This window comes from Pseudomyrmex gracilis, unplaced genomic scaffold, assembly GCF_002006095.1.
Source record: "Pseudomyrmex gracilis isolate BER0280 unplaced genomic scaffold, ASM200609v1 scaffold_291, whole genome shotgun sequence".
Lineage (NCBI taxonomy): Eukaryota > Metazoa > Arthropoda > Insecta > Hymenoptera > Formicidae > Pseudomyrmex > Pseudomyrmex gracilis.
This window is the reverse complement of record NW_018020875.1, coordinates 63,187-86,315: the sequence shown is the minus strand read 5'-3', so window position 1 is coordinate 86,315 and position 23,129 is coordinate 63,187. Positions and strand designations below refer to the sequence as shown.

The 23,129-nt window shown below is 37.4% G+C and overlaps 3 protein-coding genes across 10 annotated transcripts; 2 read left to right on the top strand and 1 right to left on the bottom strand.

The window, feature by feature from the left end:
- Positions 1–59: 59 nt before the first annotated feature.
- Positions 60–13,040, top strand: LOC109859804 (solute carrier family 35 member C2-like). Of its 5 annotated transcripts, XM_020438376.1 has the most exons (9): positions 5,746–6,695; positions 6,806–6,942; positions 7,407–7,634; positions 7,775–7,986; positions 8,079–8,151; positions 8,213–8,465; positions 8,631–8,806; positions 8,899–9,292; positions 12,956–13,040. In XM_020438376.1, exons 3-8 carry the CDS (start codon positions 7,425–7,427, stop codon positions 9,253–9,255), a joined length of 1,281 nt encoding a protein of 426 aa, XP_020293965.1. In that variant the 5' UTR covers positions 5,746–6,695; positions 6,806–6,942; positions 7,407–7,424; the 3' UTR covers positions 9,256–9,292; positions 12,956–13,040. The 5 variants fall into 5 exon arrangements, with proteins under 5 accessions (XP_020293968.1, XP_020293967.1, XP_020293965.1 ...); XM_020438378.1 differs by lacking the exons at positions 5,746–6,695; positions 12,956–13,040 and adding an exon at positions 3,226–3,301 and having other exon boundaries at positions 8,899–10,868; XM_020438377.1 differs by lacking the exon at positions 12,956–13,040 and having other exon boundaries at positions 5,746–6,304; positions 8,899–10,868.
- LOC109859802 (protein Jumonji) lies at positions 11,133–19,610 on the bottom strand. 2 transcript variants are annotated; one of them, XM_020438370.1, is made up of 12 exons: positions 19,011–19,610; positions 18,645–18,814; positions 14,717–18,317; positions 14,410–14,629; positions 14,135–14,287; positions 13,854–14,052; positions 13,610–13,758; positions 13,223–13,529; positions 12,730–13,136; positions 12,534–12,632; positions 12,119–12,421; positions 11,133–12,021 (listed from the first exon to the last, which is right to left on the bottom strand). In XM_020438370.1, exons 1-12 carry the CDS (start codon positions 19,094–19,096, stop codon positions 11,935–11,937), a joined length of 5,781 nt encoding a protein of 1,926 aa, XP_020293959.1. In that variant the 5' UTR covers positions 19,097–19,610; the 3' UTR covers positions 11,133–11,934. The 2 variants fall into 2 exon arrangements, with proteins under 2 accessions (XP_020293959.1, XP_020293960.1); XM_020438371.1 differs by lacking the exon at positions 18,645–18,814 and having other exon boundaries at positions 19,011–19,086.
- Positions 19,611–20,458: 848 nt separating this feature from the next.
- LOC109859812 (cell death-inducing p53-target protein 1) lies at positions 20,459–23,082 on the top strand. 3 transcript variants are annotated; one of them, XM_020438392.1, is made up of 5 exons: positions 20,459–20,681; positions 21,264–21,394; positions 21,549–21,705; positions 21,800–21,952; positions 22,446–23,082. In XM_020438392.1, exons 2-4 carry the CDS (start codon positions 21,271–21,273, stop codon positions 21,903–21,905), a joined length of 387 nt encoding a protein of 128 aa, XP_020293981.1. In that variant the 5' UTR covers positions 20,459–20,681; positions 21,264–21,270; the 3' UTR covers positions 21,906–21,952; positions 22,446–23,082. The 3 variants fall into 3 exon arrangements, with proteins under 3 accessions (XP_020293981.1, XP_020293979.1, XP_020293980.1); XM_020438390.1 differs by having other exon boundaries at positions 20,460–20,681; positions 21,800–23,082; XM_020438391.1 differs by lacking the exon at positions 20,459–20,681 and adding an exon at positions 20,730–21,060 and having other exon boundaries at positions 21,800–23,082.
- Positions 23,083–23,129: the final 47 nt, after the last annotated feature.

The window sequence follows — 23,129 nt, the reverse complement described above, 5'->3', positions numbered from 1 at the left end:
AGTTTTTCGTATCGTTGCTGTAAGATGGCACTACGGTAAGTTGGATCTAGCTGTTATTCAAAGCTTACGCGATGTCCAATGGAAGAAGGCCTTTCCCTAGAATGTTTCTGGATACAACCTCGTCGTCCGATTGGACTCTTTAGAGAATACGTTCTTCGTCGCGAGAGCCGTATGAATCCTTCATTACGGTTGCCACCACCTACCTAACATGGTCGTCGCAATTAGCACGGACTTAGGTCAGCCCTGACACATAGAGCACATGTTTACTTAGGAGCTCATTTTTTTGATTGATATAGATATATTTAATTATATTTTGACGAACCACAGACAGTTCTGATTCGGTGACACCCGGTCACGTGTAGGCGAAAGAATAATCGACGCGACCAAGAGGCACAAAGGGCTGAAAACGGCAAAAGATTGAAAAGCCTGAGCGAAGGTCGCGAGGACTGAAGCACAGAAGTTCAGAAGAAGAGAGAGAGAGAGAGAGAGATAGAGAGAGAGAGAGATAGAGAGAGAGAGAGAGAGAGAGATAGGAGAGGGAGAGGAGGGCTTTGAGCAAGCCTGACATAGAACGTTGTGTCACTTGAAGGGTGCACTACGTTCGGTGCGGTACTCGCGCGCGGACGCTCCTGGCGAGGACGCGGAACGTTCGGTCCTTTTTTTTTTTGTGTAGGTGTGTGTCCCGTATGTGCGTATGTGTGCACGGTTCGCAGGTGACGATATACGATGGAATTCGTGCAGATAAAGGACATCAGGGCGGGCCAGAAGAACATCAACGTTATGTTTATCGTTTTGGAGGTTAGCCACCCTACCATTACCAAAGAGAACCGCGAAGTTCGAACGTTCAAAGTGGCCGACCCTACCGCCTGCATGAACGTCTCGATCTGGGACGAACCTGGACAGCTTCTGATGCCGGGCGACATCGTGAGACTGACCAAGGGTTACGCGTCCGTCTGGCGGCAGTGTCTGACCTTGTATTCGGGCAAGAACGGCGAGATACAGAAAGTAGGCGAGTTCTGCATGGCGATAAACGAGCAGGTGAACATGAGCGATCCGAATCCAATGCTCGCGCAGCAGATGGTCAATCAGAGCGGTTCGGGTCCACCTGGCAGTAACGTTAACAACACCATCACCAACAACGGCAATGCCAACAGTATCTCCGGCCAAGCGGGACGGCAGTCTAGTTTGGTACATAACGTAATAAATAAAAATTTGTTATCAAAAGACAAGCGCCTCGCTTCAAGTTCACGAAGTCGCGCTCGAACGGCGCGAGGCATTTATACCAAGAGAATACCATCAGATGATGCAGAAAGCTGCAACGCAAAAAGAAATCGTAACAAATTTTGAAATCTAACATTTTTTCTGACTTTGTTTTATTATCGTTTTTTGTAATATTGGTTTTTATATTTTTAATCAATAAAATATTACGATTTTAAACATTTTATACATTTAGTATTTGTCAAATTGCGCAACAATTTCGCATTTTACCATTAGGCAAATTTGTTTTTGACATATTTATGCATTTTTCAGAGTGATATGATCAAAATTGCAACAACACACTGCTGTTATTCTCTATCGACAATATTTTGTAGTAATAACAATTATGTATAAGATATACAGTGAGGGATATAAAAGCAGTGAATTTTTTTTTTTTTTTTTTTTTTTAAATTAAGAACAGCTTTTTGTGATTGACATTTCTGAGTTTTTATTTACAAATAAAAGTGCTCGGAAACTCTCTCTAGTTTGATGTCATAATAGGGAAACCACGAAATATAGGGAAAATTATTGACAAATAATTTCTTTAAGCGAGTTTGAGCGAGTGTGAAATTTTTCAAAGTCACACAGGAGCCTTAAAAAAAAAAAAAAAAAAAAGAAAAAAGAAAAACAAGCTTTTATACCGCTCACTTTGTGAAGTCCGGTCTACGTAATTCGCAAGTTCAATTCGACCAATCAATCAATTTCGCGTGGAACCTGTGACTCGCGTTTTCTTGCGACTTTACGTAAAAAAAAAAACCTACCTACCGAACTTAGAAAAAAAAAAAAAACAAAAAAGTCATTTGCAGCGAGAGATGACAACGAAAGATTGGACAGTCGCCAAGTTCTGTTTCGCGTGTTTGTTTGTTGATGTAGATTTATTTATTTATTTATATTTTATATCTATTAACAGGAGAGAAAGAATCCCGTAAAAAAACAAAGAAGAAGTAACAGCAGCGAGAACGGAATCAGATCAGTAATACACAAAACAAAAAAGAAACTAACTAAAGTATGTATAAATACAAAAATCTTAATAAATCGATCTATCGTATATACACGCATTGCCAGCAGATCCCGGTCAAAGAGAAAATATCTTTTAAATATTTTCCATATATATACAAATAAATTCCAACAAATTACATTTTCTCCGTCGCGTGGCGCAATTCTATGTTTATTAGCCGACGTGAACGTATAGCTTGTACATACACGTTGTTAGAGATTTAATTACAGCTCGCGTGTACGAATCAGCCGCGTTCAATGTGGCGTAATTATCGCGAAATCATTCTCATTTAGAATTTCCAGTAGTTCGAACGGTGTAAAGGGCGCGCGCGCGCGTTGCTCATGTTTATTCGCATTCAATTTACGTGTAGAACTAACTTAGCGTTTAATTAGAGCAATTCTTATGTGTATCACGTGCGTTGCAAACTATTCAAGTGTGACAGACACGCTAACACATTTTAGCGTTTATCAATTACGTGAAATAACCGTAGGCCCCGCATCCGTTTCTTTATTTTATTTTTTTTTTTCAAACGTAACTTCACTATTATTTACTCAGTTTTTTTCAATTGCAGCTGAGGCCGTGCCGAAATCGCGCCAAACCACCTTCAATCCCTTTAAATAAAAAACAAAAAATAAATAAAAAAAAAATACCAACAAGTAACACGCTGTTGCTTGTTATAGGCGGCTCAAAGTAACGCAACGACTCCTAGTGGCGGTGCTGGTTCGACAGGTTCGACGACCGCGAAGAGCGGAAACGGCGGCGGCGGCGGCAACGGCAGCAACGGCAACAGCGGCGGCGGAAGTGGCGGCAGCGGCTCCGGTCTGCCCGGTGGCGGCGGCGGCGGCGGCTCGGTGCGGTATTCGTCGTCGGACTCGACGACGAAGTCTGCGCCGACAGGCAAGAGCAATTCGCGCGGCCGCGGCGGTTACAGGAACGGCGGTCGCAACGACCGGAGATAACACACGAGAAGGAAACGCCTGATCATATACGTGTAAACGGATGAACGGAATGAACGAACGTGTACGCGCGACAGATCGCGGCTAACGTGTAACGTATAATTGGTTTTCTTTTCTCTTTTTTCACAAGTTTTCGGATGTTTTCTTTCTTGCGACGTGTTTGCAACGCGTTTCGAACGAAACAGCATCGGGATCTACAAATCGCGGAGCTCGATTACGGATGGATTATTACTGTGTAAAAAAAAAAAAAAAAACAAAAACAAAAAAAATCAATTCTCGAGAACGAATACGAAAATACGCAGGTACATATCGCTCGTCGATGATAGTGATGTTTTTTCGGCTCTTTCTTTCTTTTTCCCGACTCTCTTTTACAAAATTGTAAAATGTTTGAAGAGTTCTATTACGCATCGTTCGTTCTTTACAGAGAAATGTAAAACTCGTAACATTTTTGGAAGTTGTGGAAACCTCGAGTGTTTTGTATTTATAAAACAGAAGTTGAAAACATATATACACGCGCGTATATATATATATATATATATACTTATATTTATATTAGAATATACTAAGATATGAAATGTATTTATGAATACTTAAATTTATTTAAGAGATTTATATAAGTTATTAATTTAAAAAGAAAATTAAATTTATATATTTAAAATTTACGTATGTTTTTTTTTATATGTTACATGGTTTTCATCACTTCCAAAAATTATTTTACACCGCTTCCGGCTCCTGTCTCAAAACAACAAAGATTTTCGATTGCTTTCGTTCCTTGTGAGATGTCTCAAAACAATCGTAATCGCAAGCGTATTCAAAAGTGATAGGTTTCCTTCCTCGTTTCGAGAGTTTTGTTTCGAAAGTTTTAAATTCTCCAAAACTTTTACGAATGTTAAAACTGTTAAATTTGACAAATGTTTTACGAAAATTTCAAAATTATAATTGGTTTTTAAAGATGTTTGTTTTTCTTTCGAAATTTCGTTATATTTTAACCCTTCGTCGCGTCATAATGTGAGAATTTGAAGACCTATAAGTCGAGATTTTTGGTAAATTTTGTAGGATATCCGCTGATATCTATATTCCGTAGCTTCGTAACGCGTGCGTTGACAAAACGCAAGACAAATTAGCTGTGCGCAACAATAACGAAATATTCGTTAACAATTACATTCAGAACGAGAGGTCTGATTTTAATCCGCAAGTATAAAAATACAATCCGGACTTTTTTTTGAGAAAAAAACTCGTTATCGAAGCTTTCACAAGTACACTGGCAATTTTTTTTTTTTTTTTTTTTTATCCGAATTTTAGTCCAGAACGGTAAAAATCTGCAATCTGGTTCTCTTGAAGACTCAGAGATCAGCGGAAGGTGCCGCTAAATTAAACGTTGCCGAAGGGTTAATATCGCCTGAAAATGTTCGGGTAAAATCTCTTTTTGTTTCTGAGAAACTTCTTTCTTTCTGTCTCCTATCTCTGAATATATACACGACGAGCGAATTCTTCCTCGGTAATCGCATCAAATGCACAAAAAGAAAGTTGTAAATGCTTAATAATTGTATATATAATAAAGATAAAAAAAAATGAGATTTACACGTGCTCACGCTATTGTTCATCGCGCAGTGGCAATTGTAATTAAACTTACGAGACATCGCGTCAAAAAAAACAAAAAAAACAAAAAAAAAGAAAAAAACAAAAAATTTTTATAAAATTCGCAATAATTAGAAAAATGTGTGTGATTGTAAAAAGTATTTTGTTCAATTAACTTGGGAATTCGCAGAAGAATTCAAATGTATATATAGATTTTTTGTTGTCACTTTTAATCAATCAGATATAACGTTAGGTCTTCTCGTAAATGCTCCGAAAAAAAACAAAAATAAAAATCTAAACAAAAGCTCGCTGTCATACGTTGCAATCACTTTTAGAGAAAAATTAACCTAAAGGAGGGGTGTATCAGCTTGTATGTTGTACGTGGTTAAAGATTTATCATTCTCGCTCTGTGTATGTTTGTGTGTGTGTGTGTGTGTGAGCGTGTGCACATAGGTAGACTTTATTACGGTCTGTCGCGCAAATATTTGTATACCCCGAACGTTGGAGATTCACCCTCCTCAGTGGTTAATAATAATAATAATGTTTCCAGTCACAACGTCTAAATAAATGTTTACGTAAATACTACTATATTAGACAGACTGTAGTATTTACGCTGGAAATATAATCCAACTCGGACCGATAGGAATTACATTTATGTATTGTATTAATTGACAAAAGGAATTATTTATGATGCGAATAAAAAAAATCACACAAGGGCTGGATTTGACACAATTTCTTATTTCTGTTTAGCGATTTATTTCGCGCGAGTGAAAACAGATTGAAATAAAAATAAAAACAAATTTACTTGTTGACTCGTGTTTCTCTGTGTTTTTTTTTTTACTTTATCTCTAAACGTAGTGCTCGCGTTTAACGCGCGACGACGACGGTAAATAAAATAAAATTTAAAAAATTAAAAAAAAAAAAAAAAAAAAAACCGTCGTTCTCGATCGAAACAAAGAGACGAAAACTCGTGCCTTTCGAGCTTGTCGATTTTGTGATTCAAGTTATGCGGTTGTAAGAAGAACGATAAGTCGCGCACGGCTTATCGTTGCCATATGTGATAATGCTGATTACTTTCGTCCGTGAGAAGCCCACGAACTTTTCGCGAACTGTCGTTCAGTTGCGTTTTTGTTAAATCGCAGTGACTATTCGCGGCGTGTGTGTATTATAAGTAACACCGCAAAATATTGTGTGCTCGTCAAGGTGTATGTCAATTTTGGTCACGATTGCTCTCTCTCTCTCTGTCTCTCTGTTTCTTCTTCAAATAGACATTATTTTCGCAAATGCCATGTCGTAGTTTCTTCGAAACGTGTAAATCTCTGCGATTGAAATAACTTCCACGTTTGCCGATAAAAATGTAAAACATTCGTAAAAGAGCAAAAATTCGAAACCTAACCTGAGAGATATAGATCTGATTTTGTTTTATTAATAGTTAATAATAATAACAGTGCACACAGTCCCGCACACACAAAGGGGACACCGTCTACAATCTTATCGATTTTACGCCGTTCGCGCGGTGAGTTCCTTTTTTCTTTCTTTTTTTCTTTGCCGACACGGTGTGTTACCGACACACAGTTGGTTATATGCGCAAAAGGTGTCTGTGATCGGATAGCGCGATCGCACACAGGTCGACACACAGGTGATCGAAGAAAAAATAAAAAAACAAGCATGCTTGCGTTATCATTGCCAACCTGATAAACGAATTCTCCATCTTCGCCGGTACGAGGAGCTTTTTCGGGTAAAACGCTTGTGCTGATAAAAAGAGAGATTAATTCCGCATGAACGGGGACTCGCAACAATGACAGTTTACACGTCGCTTGTCGCGTGTACCTTCTATTAGGTTATGTTCGTGCGCGGACGCGGCGGCACGTTTCTCTCGCAACGACACTTCACGCTGACTTCGGACAGTAAGCTGATGATCGCGTGTATTCGCCGATCGTTATCCTTGTTTAATCGTCGATCCCGATTGACTTTTCGATCAACGTCAATAATTTCGCTCTCCGCTTTGTTCTTCCAGGAAAAAAAGTGGTGCCGCGAACGGCGTATGGATCCTATACGATCTGTGGCGATCCAACAACTGACATACGTAACGATTTTTGGAACGTAATGATTTACTAACGACTTTCTCGAGGCTCCAGGGATCCATAAGACGAGGTACGTATGTTTTTCGGAAAAAAAATTTTTATTTACGATCTCTCACGTCGCACTATGCAGAAAAAAATCACTGCTTCGAATCCTCCATTTTGTACTAAAAAAAAATCAATTAAAAAATTATATTAAAACGCAGAAAAAATAAATCACTTTTTGAAATAAAATCTATGTGATTTACTTTCAAGCTGTTGTAATTTTGTCGTATTTGTATAATTGTCTATGAATTGTGACATATGTTCAAGTAAAAATAATAAAATTAGTAGAAACACAAGGTTGTTTTCTTAATTTTTAACAATATAAAATAAAAAATAAACAAATTTTAATTAATTTTCTTATTATTCCTTTTATTTTTTTGCTTTTTGTTATGTTGATTTTGCAAGGTTTATGCTAGCAATCATGGTTTGTCACGTATATATACACGTACATATATCATATGGAATCATATGAATAAATTATATATTTTTCAGACCGGTTTTAGCAAAAATATGACACGTTCTCATATAAAATATCAAATTGCCAGAGACGATGTAGACACAACGGAGTATTTGCCACAAAGCGTTACAGATTTTCAAAATGCAACGAAACCAGAGCCAACATTTTGGAGAAAGGCATTTCAAGCATTTGTACTGATCTCGATTTACTTTATTTTATCAATAGGCCTCACATTTTATAATCCATGGCTTTACAATACATACGTAAGTAATTTATCAACACTCCATTGTTCATCTGCAGCTCTTACATCGTGGTTATTATATTTTATATAAATTTTTGTGATGTTCAAATATATATTTAAAAAATAAAATTATTAAAAGAGGATCGTTATTTAATTTTTCAGGGATTTGATTTTCCTCTTGGAGTGGTGGTTTGCCACTTGGTGATAAAGTTTATATTATCGGCGTTAATAAGATGCATCAGAAGATGTTGCAATGTCAAACGGATAAATCTTCCGTGGCAAAGTATAATTTATTCCTTAATGGTGCCCGGTATAGCCAGTGGCGTCGATATTGGTCTATCAAACTGGGCGCTTTCATTGATTTCAATATCTCTGTAGGTATAAATATAAGTCTTAAAAACAACAATAATAAAGCAACATGTATTACATTATTATAATTAATGTTAATAAAACATTTCGTTTTTAGAGTGACTATGACTAAATCTACTGTTATAATATTTATTCTTGGATTTTCTCTTCTTTTTAAACTAGAAAAAAAGGTAATGACAATTTTCAAAAATTATTTGTATTTAACAGACTAAGATTTCCGGTTTGTCGTAGTCGTGGTCTCTGGTTGGGATAGTGGTAATGATAGCAGGTGGATTGGTGATGTTCACATATAAGTCCACGCAGTTTGGTGTTCTTGGGTTTATATTGTGTCTGTTAGCGTCGTTTGCGAGTGGCATACGATGGACTATGACACAACTCATTATGCAAAGATCCAAACTCGGTCTTCATGATCCAATTGATATGATGTATTACATGCAACCTTGGATGTTACTGCCAGCAGTATCTGTAGCTTTGTGGTTTGAAGGTAATTTTCTATTTCAGACAACAAGCTTCAATAATATTACACGATTAGATATCATGAGAAAAATTTTATCTTTTGTCTTTTTGTTTTGTTATTTCTTCTTTTACGTAGTTTACAGTTAAACAATAACATCTGCGTGTTTTATTATGATTCAATTAAATTTTACAGGCGGTAAAATGTACAACGGTATTAACGCTACCGATTGGAGCGACATTGGCAGTATTTTATCAACTACAAGTACTGTAATAGCAGGTGCCATTTTAGCATTTAGTATGGAAATTATGGAATTTTTAGTTGTTACTCACACCTCTAGTCTGACATTGTCAATCTCGGGAGTATTTAAGGTAAATGTGATTCAATTTTATATTTTGCATTATTTTTACTATTTTTGCTTTGTACACTTCTCAATGCTTTTGATTTTTTTGTTTTTTTATAGGAAATATGTACATTAACACTGGCCTTTGCGTTGAAAGGTGATCAAATGACTGGCCTCAACTTTGTAGGGTTGTTAATGTGCCTTGGTGGTATAATAATTCACGTTGTTCAGAAAGTATTAGTCAACAGAAAAAAGACAATTGAGAATTTAGAACTGCAATCGAAAGTAACGAGTAACAGTGCGAAACAGGAAGAGGGTACTGACTCGAATATGCCGTTATTGATGGAAAAATCGACATCTCTGGTGAATCTTCTCAATGCCGAGTTTAGCTCGGATGAGGATGGTAATTTGAAGGAAGATGAAAACGCGGCCCAAATATTGTCGGACATTTTGCAACGCAGAGAACACACGCAGTGACACATTGTGAACTATTAGACCTGACACACGAACTGCTGTAAGCTGTAAAGAATATATATTTTATATTCAGGGAAACAAACATTCCACATATTTTTACGTTACGGTATTTTATATTTTTGCAAAGTCACTTTACAACCATTAACGAAATTCTGACATCACGTATTCGTCTCTTATAAATGCTACGAGATTTAATATATCAGTGATCAGACAATGCAACGTAGATTTCCTAATTATAAACAATTGAAAACTGAAATGGTATTTTTCAAAGTTTTTAAATGTTCTCTTTAAGATTATCTTTTTCTCGCACTTCTGGTAATATTTCTATATAAAACTTTTCACAATAAGATTTAAGCGATATATGTTTGTTGTGAAATGTTAAACAAAATGATTTTTACATAGATTATTATCGTGTAAAGATAAAACGTGTGTATAAATAACTTAGAAAAACTTATGGAGTACAAACATAGAAACTATAAAATGAACTTCATCAAGTACGTATGTATATCGATATAAGAGAGATAGGGGGGGGGGGGAATTTATAGTATTACACTGTTTTTCCAGATATTGTGTATCACCAATATAATTGTTTTGCTTCATCTAAATTATGACGTGTGTGTGTGTAAGCTTGTCGCTTAAAAATTTTATCTTCAAAGTAAGTAATGACGATTTAAAATCATATGTATATATATTTAATGTTCTCTAAAAATAAATTTTTTATATATATATATATATATATAAAATTATAACATAAAAAAGGAACGCACAATATATATCCAATTTAAATGGAACGCACGACTTGAAAGATGTTAATATAAACTGTATATGTGATAATTTGTGTTTTAAAAGATAATTTATAAATAAAATTATATATATATATAGATATATAAAGATATATATATTTGTAAATAATCATGTGTGAAGTATACATGCATATATAGAAAGATAGAGAGCTCACATGGGCTATATTCAATAATGCGTTAACAATAATGCGTTTATCTTACCAAAAATTTAACAGTTTTTTTATTTCCATATCCCCTCATATTGAGGATGGATTTTGTAATTTGATTAAAGCTTAATAAATATTTTACATATATATAGATATATTATTTAGATATTATTTCTCAGCAAAAATCTAAAGAGTTTTATTCTATGTTCTCTTTGTACAAATAAATAGCAAGGAATAAATATAAATATACGAGATGATTCGAAAATCTTATCGGAAACTGCGAATTCTACACCTCTGTGAACAAAGCACACACTCTCTTGAAAACCTACGAATTGTTGACTTCAAATGGATACTAAATAAATTCGTCATTGACCTAATAAAACAATTTTTTGGGGAAAGGAAAGAAATATCTTATTTAAATACGCATATATATCGGCATGTGACTCTAGTTCGTCTTTACACCATTATGAATCATTCAACTTTATTTAAATTCTAAAATATAACATAGTTGTAAATTTCCTGATGAAACTTTCGAATCATCTTGTACGAAGTGTGTCTCTACAGATACAAACTGCAATATAAGTTTTCCTCTCCCCTTCTTCTTTCTTTTTTTTTCTTTTAATTTTACACAACCGTTAACACTCGTCAAATTTTGAGAAAACTTAGTTTTTAGAAGCTATAAATTAAATATAAAGCAATCAGCAAATATAATTAATATAGTTTATATATAATATGCATCATCTATATCTTGTTAACAACATATATATATATATATAATGTCATGTATATCTTGTTAACAATATTTGTATATAATATTAATGATCAAATCAGACACGTGAATATAGATAATTAATAGATAATTTATTATCATATATATTTTAAGATATTCAATTTTTCTATTGTCAAAATTGTCTTCGAATATATATACACACACATATATGTATGTACACATATGCATCCATACAAGTATATGTGTGCACATATACTTGTATATTTGGCATAAATAATATGTACGACTATATAAAGAATCTCTTTCACACACACACACACACACACACACACACACACACACACAATATGTCTCTTTTTAAGCAAGATTATTATCCTACACTATTTTCAAAATAAAAGACAAGAGAGGCAGTGCCTCGCGTCAAGTTCACGCGCAACGAAGTCGCGCCTTTCACACATGTATCGTGACAAACTTTAAAAACTAAATTAATAATATGTATAACATGACGTTTTGCTTCTTTGGAAATGTTTTGTGTTCTAATATTTAATAAATGTATGTATAGCGTCACGCGTAATTTTTTTAAATTAAAGTTCTTCGAAAATTGCTTTCAAACGTGTATATGCTGCACCACGCATAACGCAATAATGTGTAAATGTGTTTTATACGTGAGTACATTTACTATTTCAAGAAAAGTTGAGTCGCAACTTATATACGAAAAAAATAAATAAAAATAAATAATAAATAAAATTAATTTAAAACGAAATAATTTTATTAATAGTAAAATTGTTCGAGAGATTTCTCTTTAACGTATAAAAAAGATTTATATAATTTATGTATAACTTTATTTTTGCGATAACCTTCCGTACACGCAGGCAAACTTCGTCACTCTCATTGTGAAATACGTGAGATGAAAATGCAACCATGTTTCCTAATGATTCTTTAATGATGATAAATAAAGATATCACTTTTACGCTTTATAAATATAATAACAGACTTATTTTTATTACTTAGCTTGTTTTATTTGATTAGTTTTCTTAGATTTGGCTTCGATCCTGTTTTCCAGTTTGTGAATCAATTCATCTAATTCGTCCTGCGAACAGAAGCAGAAGTGAAATATATATAAATTAACTTGTGTTATTCTTGTGTGTTTGTTAACTGGTTTTTGATACACAATGTGTTACACTTACCTCGTCGTACGTGTACATGAGAGTGCAATGTTTCAAAACTTGCTTTTTACGATTGATTAACTGCAACCCATGCGGTAGACAATAAACGCTGTCGTCTTGCGAATTGTTCACCAACGAAACAAACAAGTTAGCTCTACACGATTCGCATTCAAAATCACCGTCGTCTTCCTTCACCTTTTTCCCTCTCTTTCCCTTCCCGCTATTTGGCAGTGGTAATCTTTCTCTCTTGGCAAGACCTACGTTTGTCAGTTGTTTACGATAATCCAACTCCTTCAGACGAATCTTTATCACACTTGGTAGTATCTTAAAATATTAAAACACATTAAGTATCCTCGGAAAAACACTTCACATGTTGTTATTGCTTCAAATTGTTGAACACATTCATCTAACTTGATAGAAAAATTGTTAATCTTACCTGTTTCAATATGTCTACGTGAGACCTTGTATCGTTGATAATATTAAACAGTAATCTCTCGAACGAGAAGATAGAAGGTTCGCAACTGTCTTGTATGTCCTGGAAGCATATCGGTGTTTCAATATTAAATAAACGCGTGAAAAATAATAAATTTAAAACCTTTCAACAAAATTAAATTTTCTACTCGCGCACGTACTTTAAATACTTGCTCGGCAGTTTCTAGCCAAGATGGTTGCGCGAAGTACACACTCTCGGACACGACGTAACCGGTGCATATGCTCGACGTGAACGCTTTCGGAAACACGATTATGAACTGTCCCGGTTCTTGCACGGTGCGGCACAACGGCACACCGTTGCTCACTAATAATTCCGGGGGAACCATGGCAGTGTCGGACGATAACCATATGGTCTTATTTTTGCAGTACTGCGGCACCATTTTTGTGAGCGCTTCTCGGAAACTGTTGTTATGCTTGTCCGGTATACCGTACCAGATCTTTTTCGCGCCCGTATGAAGATACTCTATCCACGGTAGACCGTGAGGATCGCGGTACCAGCAGCAAGCGCTGAACAACATGCCCACGTGGAGCGTTGGTATGGTCACACCTGAAAGTGAGAGGAATTTTTTATTATGTACGTTTATTTTTTTAATAAAAATATATTATTACGAACATATATTATTGTATATGTACCCATTAAAGGACCCAAGGCTCTCAGTACTGATCCAGCGTTGTTGGTGAGCACTTTGAGATTCCACGAATGCCTGGCGAACGGACTGTTTTTGGCAACGGAAAAGCCGAATCCACGGCCGCTCGAATCGATGCTCGCCGCGTGAACGCAAACGTGACGTTTCCTTTCGGCGACGTGTTTCCAAAATGCACTCTCCACTTCGTCCGCGGAAGCACCTTCGGCCTCGTTTCCCCGTTGATTTTCGCCGAACCACATACGTTGCGTGTTACGAGCGATTCGGTAAAAAGCGTTCAGAGGCATGTTCCTTCCCTTTTTTGCCCGTTATTAAAATAACATAAAAAAAATGTACACACACAAGAATGAATTTTAAAAATTGGTATTTATCATACCTTTACGATACATTCCTCGATTTCGTCGGAACTGTCATCTTCGTCGTCTTCGTCATTGTCGTTGGTTGGTGTCTGTTGCCTCTGCAAAGCTTTATTTTTCTTCTTCAACCATTCGGTTTCGACTTCGTCGAACAATTTTCCGCGTTCCTCTAAACAAACGATTTATCGTACAAATAGCAAATTTCACATTTTATCACGTATATATAAATTACTTTTCCAATTTGATTATTTACTCTATAATTACCTGGAGATAGTGTATCGTACGGCAGCAAATATTTACAATAAATATCGTCTAGTTTAGTAACGCGATCCTGCGCAGATTTTGGTATCTTCATACCATCTGCCACTTTCTGCCATTTCTTTTTTTCTATAACTTCTTTCAATCCGCCTAAGCTTTGAACTGTTTGGTACAAGTGAGGTAAATCAACTTCCATCCCGCCAATCTGTAAAAAAAAAAAAACTTGTTAACACGAGGCGATCTTTTAATTCGTAAATTAGAAAATAAAAGAAGATGAATTTTTTTACCCATGGCGGTTGAGTCAAAGTGATACTTTGAGTAGCTAAATATTTTTTGATAGCCATCATTTCCTTCACGTTAGGACCCCATCTGTGAAGCATGCGGTGCACGTATTGATTGTAAGCAGTGAATCTCATATCATCAGACACCTTGCATTCTGGCTAAAAGATTAAAGGTCGACATAACAATGTGTACTTAGACACATGTAACTTTACACAGTTTAGCGTCTATGTTAGTTATGTTATGTATTGCGTTAATTAATCTAACGTGACAGAATAGTTACTTTGAAATTCGACGGAGGCACGACTTTGCAAATGCCGAATTTTTCAGCGACCGACTTTATCTTGTCTATGTATTCCAAAGGATCCTGAAAATCTTTTTCAGTCGGATGAAACGTCGGCGCTTCGACCACGCGAGCTTCGTCGTCTAAGGTTTTCATACTTGGGAATGTAGTGTTGCTGGAGGAGTGTAACCCTTTCTGTTTGCTTTGCTTCACTTGCGTTCTAGAAGAAGTTTTTTTTTATAGAATTATGTTAACACATAGGTTTACAAGTTATTGTTCTTTGTGTTTCAAAATGTACAAGATATACCTCTTTCCACTTTTTGCCGAATCTATGGAGGTTTTTCTTTCTCTGGCTGACTTTGGAGATTTCGTGAGTTTTTCCAGAACATTGCTCGTGCTCGTACTAACGTTCGGACGATTCAGGGCAACGTCATTCTTCACCGGTGATATTGGTTGTGGCGTTGTTTCCGCGCTCGGCATATTCGCTACCGAGGTGGATACGGTCGTGGTCGTCGAGGTCGACGGCACTTGTTGTTCCATCGTGATCGCGATAGGATTGGGCGGAGGTCGCGTTGTCGGTTGCACGGTTCCTATCGGAGGACAACGCGCCACGGACAAGGGTGGCTTAGTGACCAATTTAGCGTGAAGAAGCACCCTCTGATTAGGTCCGGTCGGTCCTTCCGTAAGTTTAACGGCCACGCCTTGAATCAGCTGTTGCCCCTGAACCAAATTCGGTCCGCTCCGAATAGGCTGTAACGGAATGTAAAACAATTGCCCGTCGTTGTCGTCATCGTTCTCGTTATTCGTTTCGGTTTGAGTCGATATTTCGGTGCTCTTCTGTGGATTCGCCGCGTCGTTGATCTCCGGTTCCTGCGTCGTCTCGTCGAGATTCACCTGCACCGCTATGGAAGCGCTGCAGTTTACGTTGCTCCAACTGGTCGTGAGCTTATCGAGCGGTAACACCTGTACGGTAGTTAAATTCGCGAAATGTTTCGGCAACTCGAACTTGTTCGAAGTCGGAGTTGCTTTTGTTTCGAGCTCCAACTGAGTCGGTGCCGCCGTATTCACTAGCGCTTGCGTCTCTTGTTGTCTCTTCTCGCACGTCGGTGCGCGCATAACAACATCACCGGAAAGTTTGTCCTTGCTGTCCATTGTCTCGGAATTGTCCTTAATATCCGTCTTGTTGGTATCAGCAATTAGTTTAGCCTCGGATGCTGTGGAAGTCGCAGTAAAAGTAGTTATTGCGGTAGGAGTGCTGGTCGATCTAGCGATATCCTTGGCAGTATCTTTACTCTTTCTCCTAAACGGTGTACTAATAGGCACTTCGGTATCGCTCTCAAACGCGTAAACGCTGCTCTCGTTCTCCGGAGAAAACGCATTCACGTTCGGAGTCACAATCTTACGTTCCTTAACCTTAGACAGAAACGGCTTTCGCGGTTGAAATATCTTTTTCTCCGGCGACTTCTTCTCCACGGATCCGTCCATCGAGTTCTGATCCGACTTCGACATGGTGTCGTTGGTGTCCTCGGTGATAGAAACATCTTTATTTATCTTCTCGTACTTGTTCTTGATTATTTCTTTCGGTTCGGTAACGATCTTGGTTTTATCCAAAGTAATCGTGTTTTCGAGTTTCACGTCGATATTATGCGCGTCGGATGGCGCGGTTATCAAATTTCTGTTGTGCATTGTTCCCAAACGGTCCCTCACGCTTTTATCTGAGGGTAATTTTAAGAGCGTTACGTTTACGGGACGCACCAAATGCTGGATCTTCGTCGAGATGGACAAGTGCGAGACGTCCTTCAATCTTTCCGTGGGATCGTATCTGAACGTGGAAACGTTCTCCATCTCCAACTTACTCTCCTCTTTGGCGAGGGAACTCTCGTTCAGCCATTTTTCGATCTGTTCGGTCGACATGTTTACTCGTTCCTTTCTCGTACGCAGCGTCGACAGCGGCATGTTTATAAGATTTGAAGAAATTTCGTCCTCGTGCTTGCACACGTTCTTGCTCGTTTGTTCCGTGGGCGGAAGCGATGAGTGTTTCGTGTCAATGGACATGTCCGGTATCGATTTCTCATCCAGTATAGACATGTTGTATTCGGTGTTCAAATTAACGATCGGAGAGGACTCGGTTTCCTTGACCGGTGACGCTTCCTCTTTTATCTCTTGCGAATTCGTCGTTTCCGTCGTTTCCGGCACGTCCGGCAACGTCTTGAGACTCTTGTCGTCGGTTTCCGGAGTTAACAGGTTGACGTTAGCGTGCGTCTGACACGAGTTCAAACCCTTCGATATCGCCTTCTTTGTGAATCCGCGAAAAGATTCTTCCTCGTCGTCCGATTCCTTCGCCAAGTCCGACTCTTTCGTGATTTGCGCTTCTTTGTGCGCCGTCTCGCTATCTTTCGCCTTGTCAACATTGTCAGAAACATGTTCTCCTTCGTCTTCGTCATCTTCTTTCTTTTTTTTGATTTTCTTTAGCAACATTCCTAGCGTTTCCTCCTCGGATTCCGTGTGATCGTTTCGATTGCCTTTGACAATTTTCTGTTTCGATTCGACGACGGTCTTATCTGACGACGCTTTTGATACATTTTGATTGTATTTGCGTTTCAACATAAATTTTTCCCGAGCGGTTTTCACGCAAGTCTGAACCTGAGTCTTCGGTTTGTTGTTAGTTTGCACTTCCATCAGTACCGGTGTGTTCTTAGTGGACGATCTGAGACTCCTGCTGATCGGTTTATCGAGTTTGCCGAGACTCTGTCTGGTGATGGGTCTCGTCTGATTCGTTTCTACCGAGGTCTCGGATTCCTCGTCGCTTTCGTCTTCGCGATATCTCCGCATTCTTATCAGACGTTTGCTTCTCAAAATCAATGTGTTCTTGCTTTTATCCAATCGCTTGTTACCGGCAAAGGAGCTGATCTTGGAATCCTTACTTTTGCTAACAGTCGCTCGTGTGCTAACAGTCGGCATTTGTTTCACCTTGGCTTTGAGCTCGTTCTCCGTTTGCGTTATTCTACGGGCACTCGGCAATTCGGGAAAACTCTCGACCGAATCGTTGTCGTCGTTTTCTAAATCCGGACTAACCAGTTTTCGTCCGAGGAGCTCCATGTACACAGCGGCCGCTTCTTTCGTCTTTCTGGTGGGTCTTCTGGAGAGATTCTGCGTGGAGACGCCGCGCGGAGTGCTGCTGCACGATCTCGTGACTCTACGCATCTCCGACTTGCTTCTGGTACAGATTTTCTTTCGAGTAGTTCTCTGTACGTTGCGCTTTATCTGGGACGTCGACTTCTCCGTAGGTAACTCCTCTTCCTCGTTGTCCTCCTTCCCGTTCTCTTCCTCTTCCGACGACATATCCGTGTTCGATGTATCGCTACCTTTCGGCCTTAACGTGACTTTCTTCTTTGGTTTGGGTGGCGGCGCAACTTTTGTCTTCGGCAATGATTTGTTAGTCTTGCCAGGCAGCACGCCGCTTCTCAGCCCGTGCCGTTTGGTCTTAATTCTAGGCAGGAATTTTCTCGGCGCCAATTGAATACTGGCCTTCAACATACTCCTCTCTGAAGATCTGGTTCTCATAACGCAAGTAGTTATGAATTTATTTTTTATTCTCTGCTTGGCCAAACGTTGCTCCTGATATTTCTTTTTGAGCGCCTGAACTGTTGACGTTGCTGTCTTGAGTTTGGTAATGGTTTTGTGTATTGTATCGGGTATCTTCTTCTTGTCTGACACAACAGGCTTTACTTTTGTCACGCTCTTTTGACTCGTGTCTTGTTTTTGTTGTTGTTGTGGCTCTGCCGAAACACTAGTGGAAGATGACACCTTGTCCGCAGGAGTGGGCAATGGTTTAGGTTCTGATTTCTCTTTTTCTTTTTTGACGCTGAGATTAAAGAAATTTAGGCTAGGTGGTAAAATGGGTGTTCCTAAAGTGAAAAAGGTAAAAATTACAAACTAGGACATCATGACTAAGAAGAGTTGTCACTATATACATAATCATTTACATAAATTCATAGTCATTAAAAAAAAAAAAAAAATCCAGTACTGTATGTCATTAAATTCTTACAACATACAGATTTTGTATGTTTATTAAAACTTGTAGAGAAGAACTAAAATTGTTTTATACATCTTGTCAATATGCTTTCTTTAAAAACTAGTGTATCCTTTGATTGACACTCGTTATTTGTTTTTCTTTTTATCAGAGATGTATATATCTCAATCGTCCTTTGAAATATCTACATAAAAGCATTTACCTCTAAAGCATAAAAATGTTAGAAAATCTTCCGTATTTGGACGTTTATGGGTTATTAATTCGGTAATCTTGGCAGGTTTGGCTTTTTCTTTGTCCTTGACCGGTGTAGGTGATGTATTGAACACTGTAGTTGCACCTTGTGCAAACTTTCTTTGTGCGTGAACTTTGGTCCTGGAGTAAACAATCATAAACTCAATGCTAAAGCAAATTCTTCAAATTTTCTTAGGTTTCAACGCTTTTACGAACACGTGTCGTTATGCGCTTTTTATAAGCGCGTGTAATTTCCAACGAAGAAAAAAAAAAGATAGCTATCGCTCTCTCCAACACAGAGATCCGTCAGGACCGTGATTGCAGGACAAGGATTTACCTTTTCGGAGATTCTGCAAGCGGGTCCATAAGGTCGACCAGATCTCCTTCTCTCTTCTTCCTCTTGTCGTTGCGACTTAAGACCATTTTGAGGCAGTGCTCAATTTAATAATCATACAGACAAGACCACGTTGCTGTGTGCGCGAGTCGACAAGGAATTTTAAACTTCCTTCGCAGAAGCGTTTTAACTCAAATTGCGCCACATTAAACCAGAGTTCGTCGCGCGGAAGAAAACCGATCCCCGTCGATTTGCGACAAATTCGTTAATCAATCGAATCGCTGTCCCGAACAATCGCTGAGATTCACCGAAGGGACGCGGGCATACGTGCAACATCGCCGATGTACTAATGGCCAGCTTTGCCGTGAAAAAAACCTCAAGTCGGGCTATTTAATTCACACTAGCTCGTGTGCGCAGTACACGTTCGCACAATCCGTCGAACACTCGCGTTTCGACGTCACGGATTATTTCGCAAAATTATCGCATCGTCCCGACTTACGTCAAAAAAAAATCGCACGTTATCCACCCTGGTTCTCGCGTTTCGAACAACAGTTGTTTATTGCCACACGTTGGATTAAATTAAATACCGCACGAGATTCCGATCTGTGATGTATGAATATACATAGATACGGTAAAGCGGAGGGAGTATCGATTTGTCAGGGCGCGTTTCGAACTGGCGCTCAGAAAATCGGGGGGGGGGGTACGTTCCAAAATCTCACCTTGGTAATCAAAAACTATAATACACGTGACGTCAAAATGTAGCATTTTGGTAATCCAAGATAGGATTTTGGAACGCGCATCCCTGAAGGTAGCCGATAAAGGAACAGTACGGTTCGGTGATTGGTCGAATTTAATCGACCAATCGCATCCTTCCGATCGAAATCGTTTTGACATTGTCGCGGGACAATAGTAATTTTTCAAATTTTCTCGAGAGAAAACCCTTACCCTTTTTGAGAAAAAAAAAAAAAAGTCAAAGCGCGTGTGAAACAATGCGAATAAGTGTAACGTGTGGGTCGTTGCAAAAAAGATGTAAGTGTGTAATAAATGTGTGTAATAAATAATTAATAAAAACGCGCGTGCGATGTAGTTTAGGATCAGATTAAAGTTAATCGAAGAAGGTGAGAGAGAAATCGATCCTTATGCTCAATTTCTTCACCTCTAGATAAGTTTTCGAATAATTTTATCTTAAAAGATAAAGTATATCTTTTTGTGTGTCTTTATCCAGAAGACGATTATTGGGAAGTATTGGAAAAAATCGGCAGTTAATCAACGCGAAATTGTTTGTTCGTCGGACTTCGGTGAAAGTTCCATTTGAAAATTGTGCTACGTACGTGCATACATACACACGTGTCATGAGAACGAGCCGTGCGAGTTTTCCCCCCAGCGAAAACGATACATACGCAGTACATACATATATACGCATATATATATATATATATAGATAAATTACTAACACCACGTCAATCTTGTGGAAACTTCGTGGAAACGAAATAGGATCTATCTTGCGCGTCACTCGCGCTCACACGCTTCTCAGTGTCTCCGATTGTTTACGCGTACGCGGTTCTACCGGACGGAGTTCTTGTGGAGTGTTTATACGTTAAATAGAAGAGAACAGAGTTGTCAAATAGTGGTCGAGCGTAACCGCGAGAAACGATTCGCCGTTGTTAAACGAAGGTAACGAACGATCGCGGCACGCAATTACACACATGACGCATCGCATAAAACTTCATGTTTGTAGAAAAGTAGGGCGGACAAAGATGTCATTTGAGATGCGCGACGTACGAGCCGATTTCGCAATCGGCTCGCACATATTCGGACAACAGCCTTCGACACGGAATGTGCCGTTTATTTCGTTCGCTCGTGCATTTATCCGACTGCTCGAGACGTAATAATTTTCGCAACACCTTGTTTGTTGTCCGCATAATGTTGCGCAAACTGAAATTACATTCGGACGTAACGATTCATTTCGTCATGCTTCTTATCGCATAATTTATGTTTCTGCTGAACCGTTCCATATTTAGGATTGACGTATTATAAAATATGAAGTGACAAGGTCAGATAAGATCTAATTTGTTTTTATCTACTGCTTACACAATAATTGTTTTCTTATGTATGTTTAATGTGAAATACATTTATAAATTTATGTTTTCCGGAGAGATTTAGATAATTGTTATCATATTTATCTTGCTTCAGAGAAGAATGTTCAAATAATCTTGGAACCAAGATATTTAAATTATGTTAATTTTGATATTCAAGGTGAAACATGAGCAACATAAATAAAAATGGACCACCACCTCCTTATGAGCCACCTCCGTATGCACCGCCTTCGTATTCTCAGGTTACAGGAGGCGTTCCTCCTGTTAGTCCATTTACACCTGCACAAACATGTGAGTTAACAAAACAATGTGTATATTTTACGAAAGTATATTTTACAAAAATATATTTTGCTTTTTACTTGAAATATAAAGTGGTATTAAGATACTATTTTGTATTTACATTTTTTTTTGGTTAGAGTATATTGATTTTTTTTGTTTATTTTAGATGCAAATGGACCCACAATAGTCACAACTGTTGTTCCACTTGGACCTCAATCAACCCATACAATTTGCCCACATTGTCACGTTGAAATAGATACATCAACCAAATCAGAACCTGGAATGATTGCATATATTTCAGGAGTGGTTATAGCATTGTTGGGGTAATTACAAACAAGATTTCAAATTAAACAGACAAATTGTGTAAAAGTATAAATTTGTATTTTTAAAATAAAACTTTGTTTTCCTTTCTTCTAGATGTTGGTGGGGTTGCTGTTTGATTCCTTGTTGCATTGATGAATGTATGGACGTCCATCACACTTGTCCGAATTGTAAAGCTTATTTGGGTCGTCACAGAAGATAAGCAAATGGATTCAATTTAGCTTCCACAAGTTGCATTTGAACATTGAAGTACCTTTATGACACTATTAATATTATTCCAACAGATATTTTGTATAGCTTCCTCTAAATTTATATAATTCGAGAAACAGCTTCCTTATAAAAAAGAAAAGCATCGTACAAGATGCATCTTTCTATGTCAGTCTATTTAGATTTGTACGCCGACAAGTTTTCGAAATAATTTTTCAGTTAAAATCTACAGTATAATCTTATTGCACACAATTTGATATAAATCTCTTGCACATCTTTGTATGAACATATTTATTGTGCTTTTGCGCACAAAGTTAGTGGAATTATTATAGAATCTTTAATGGTAGCTTGATATAAGAAGTATACATGATTTCGTTATGAGAAGATGATGTGAAAGATACTCGTGCTTCTATATTTTATAATTATTCTTGTGATTCCTCTGTCAGCAATACAAAAATGTGTACTACAGAATATTTACAGAAGATTTATAGTTTATATATTTTTATGTTTATCATAATTTAATGTTGATTTGCAGTCGCGCGAGGCAGCAAACTGGACAGCTACTTTTACGAAAGAAGTCATCCAAAATCTAAAATATCTACTTAAGAATGCAATATTTATAACTTCTTTATTATCTAAGTAATAATAGTAATAGCAATATGTATATGACTAATGTTTTATTATTATATTATGTATTTTTATATATTTTATATAATCAAAATTATATTTGAAGCATATGTTTCTGATGTAGATATCTTGATATATTTTTGTACTGTTGATAGAGTTATATTGCAGCTAATGCATCGTGTATTCACAGAGCTCAAAGTGTGGAAAACCTTAACTGCTTTAAAGAAAACAAAACGAAACACCATAATATTTTTTACAATTTTCGAACGCATTAATGTGCGCTGTGCGTGATCGGAATTGCAACAGTTAAACACTTCAGAAAAAAAGCCATAAGTGCTCTTACTTGGATCATTCTATTTTGTTAAATATGTGAAAGATACATGTATTGTGATCAGTAAACGCTAAAAACAACAAGAAACATACATTTTTAGAAATATTTATTTATAAAAAAAATTCACCAATGAGAAAAAACAAGAGCTTTATTATTGTGCAATTTAAAAGTTAAGTATAGTACATGAGCGCCCAATAAAAAAGACTTTATGAAATGTGTTTTTTTACTTTTCCTTGGAATATAAGAAGTAAACAAAAACGG

Excerpts from the sequence above, each read along its gene's own strand:
- LOC109859804 (XM_020438379.1), top strand. The coding sequence starts at position 727 with ATGGAATTCGTGCAGATAAAGGACATCAGGGCGGGCCAGAAGAACATC. Across the intron at positions 1,189-7,774 it reads CGGGACGGCAGTCTAGTTTG|GGATTTGATTTTCCTCTTGG; the intron begins GTACATAACGTA and ends TTAATTTTTCAG. Across the intron at positions 7,987-8,078 it reads TCATTGATTTCAATATCTCT|AGTGACTATGACTAAATCTA; the intron begins GTAGGTATAAAT and ends TTTCGTTTTTAG.
- LOC109859802 (XM_020438370.1), bottom strand. The coding sequence starts at position 19,096 with ATGGTCTTAAGTCGCAACGACAAGAGGAAGAAGAGAGAAGGAGATCTG. Across the intron at positions 18,318-18,644 it reads AACATTTTTATGCTTTAGAG|GAACACCCATTTTACCACCT; the intron begins GTAAATGCTTTT and ends TTTTCACTTTAG. Across the intron at positions 13,530-13,609 it reads TCGAGGAATGTATCGTAAAG|GGAAGGAACATGCCTCTGAA; the intron begins GTATGATAAATA and ends CGGGCAAAAAAG.
- LOC109859812 (XM_020438392.1), top strand. The coding sequence starts at position 21,271 with ATGAGCAACATAAATAAAAATGGACCACCACCTCCTTATGAGCCACCT. Across the intron at positions 21,395-21,548 it reads ATTTACACCTGCACAAACAT|ATGCAAATGGACCCACAATA; the intron begins GTGAGTTAACAA and ends TGTTTATTTTAG. Across the intron at positions 21,706-21,799 it reads GTGGTTATAGCATTGTTGGG|ATGTTGGTGGGGTTGCTGTT; the intron begins GTAATTACAAAC and ends CCTTTCTTCTAG.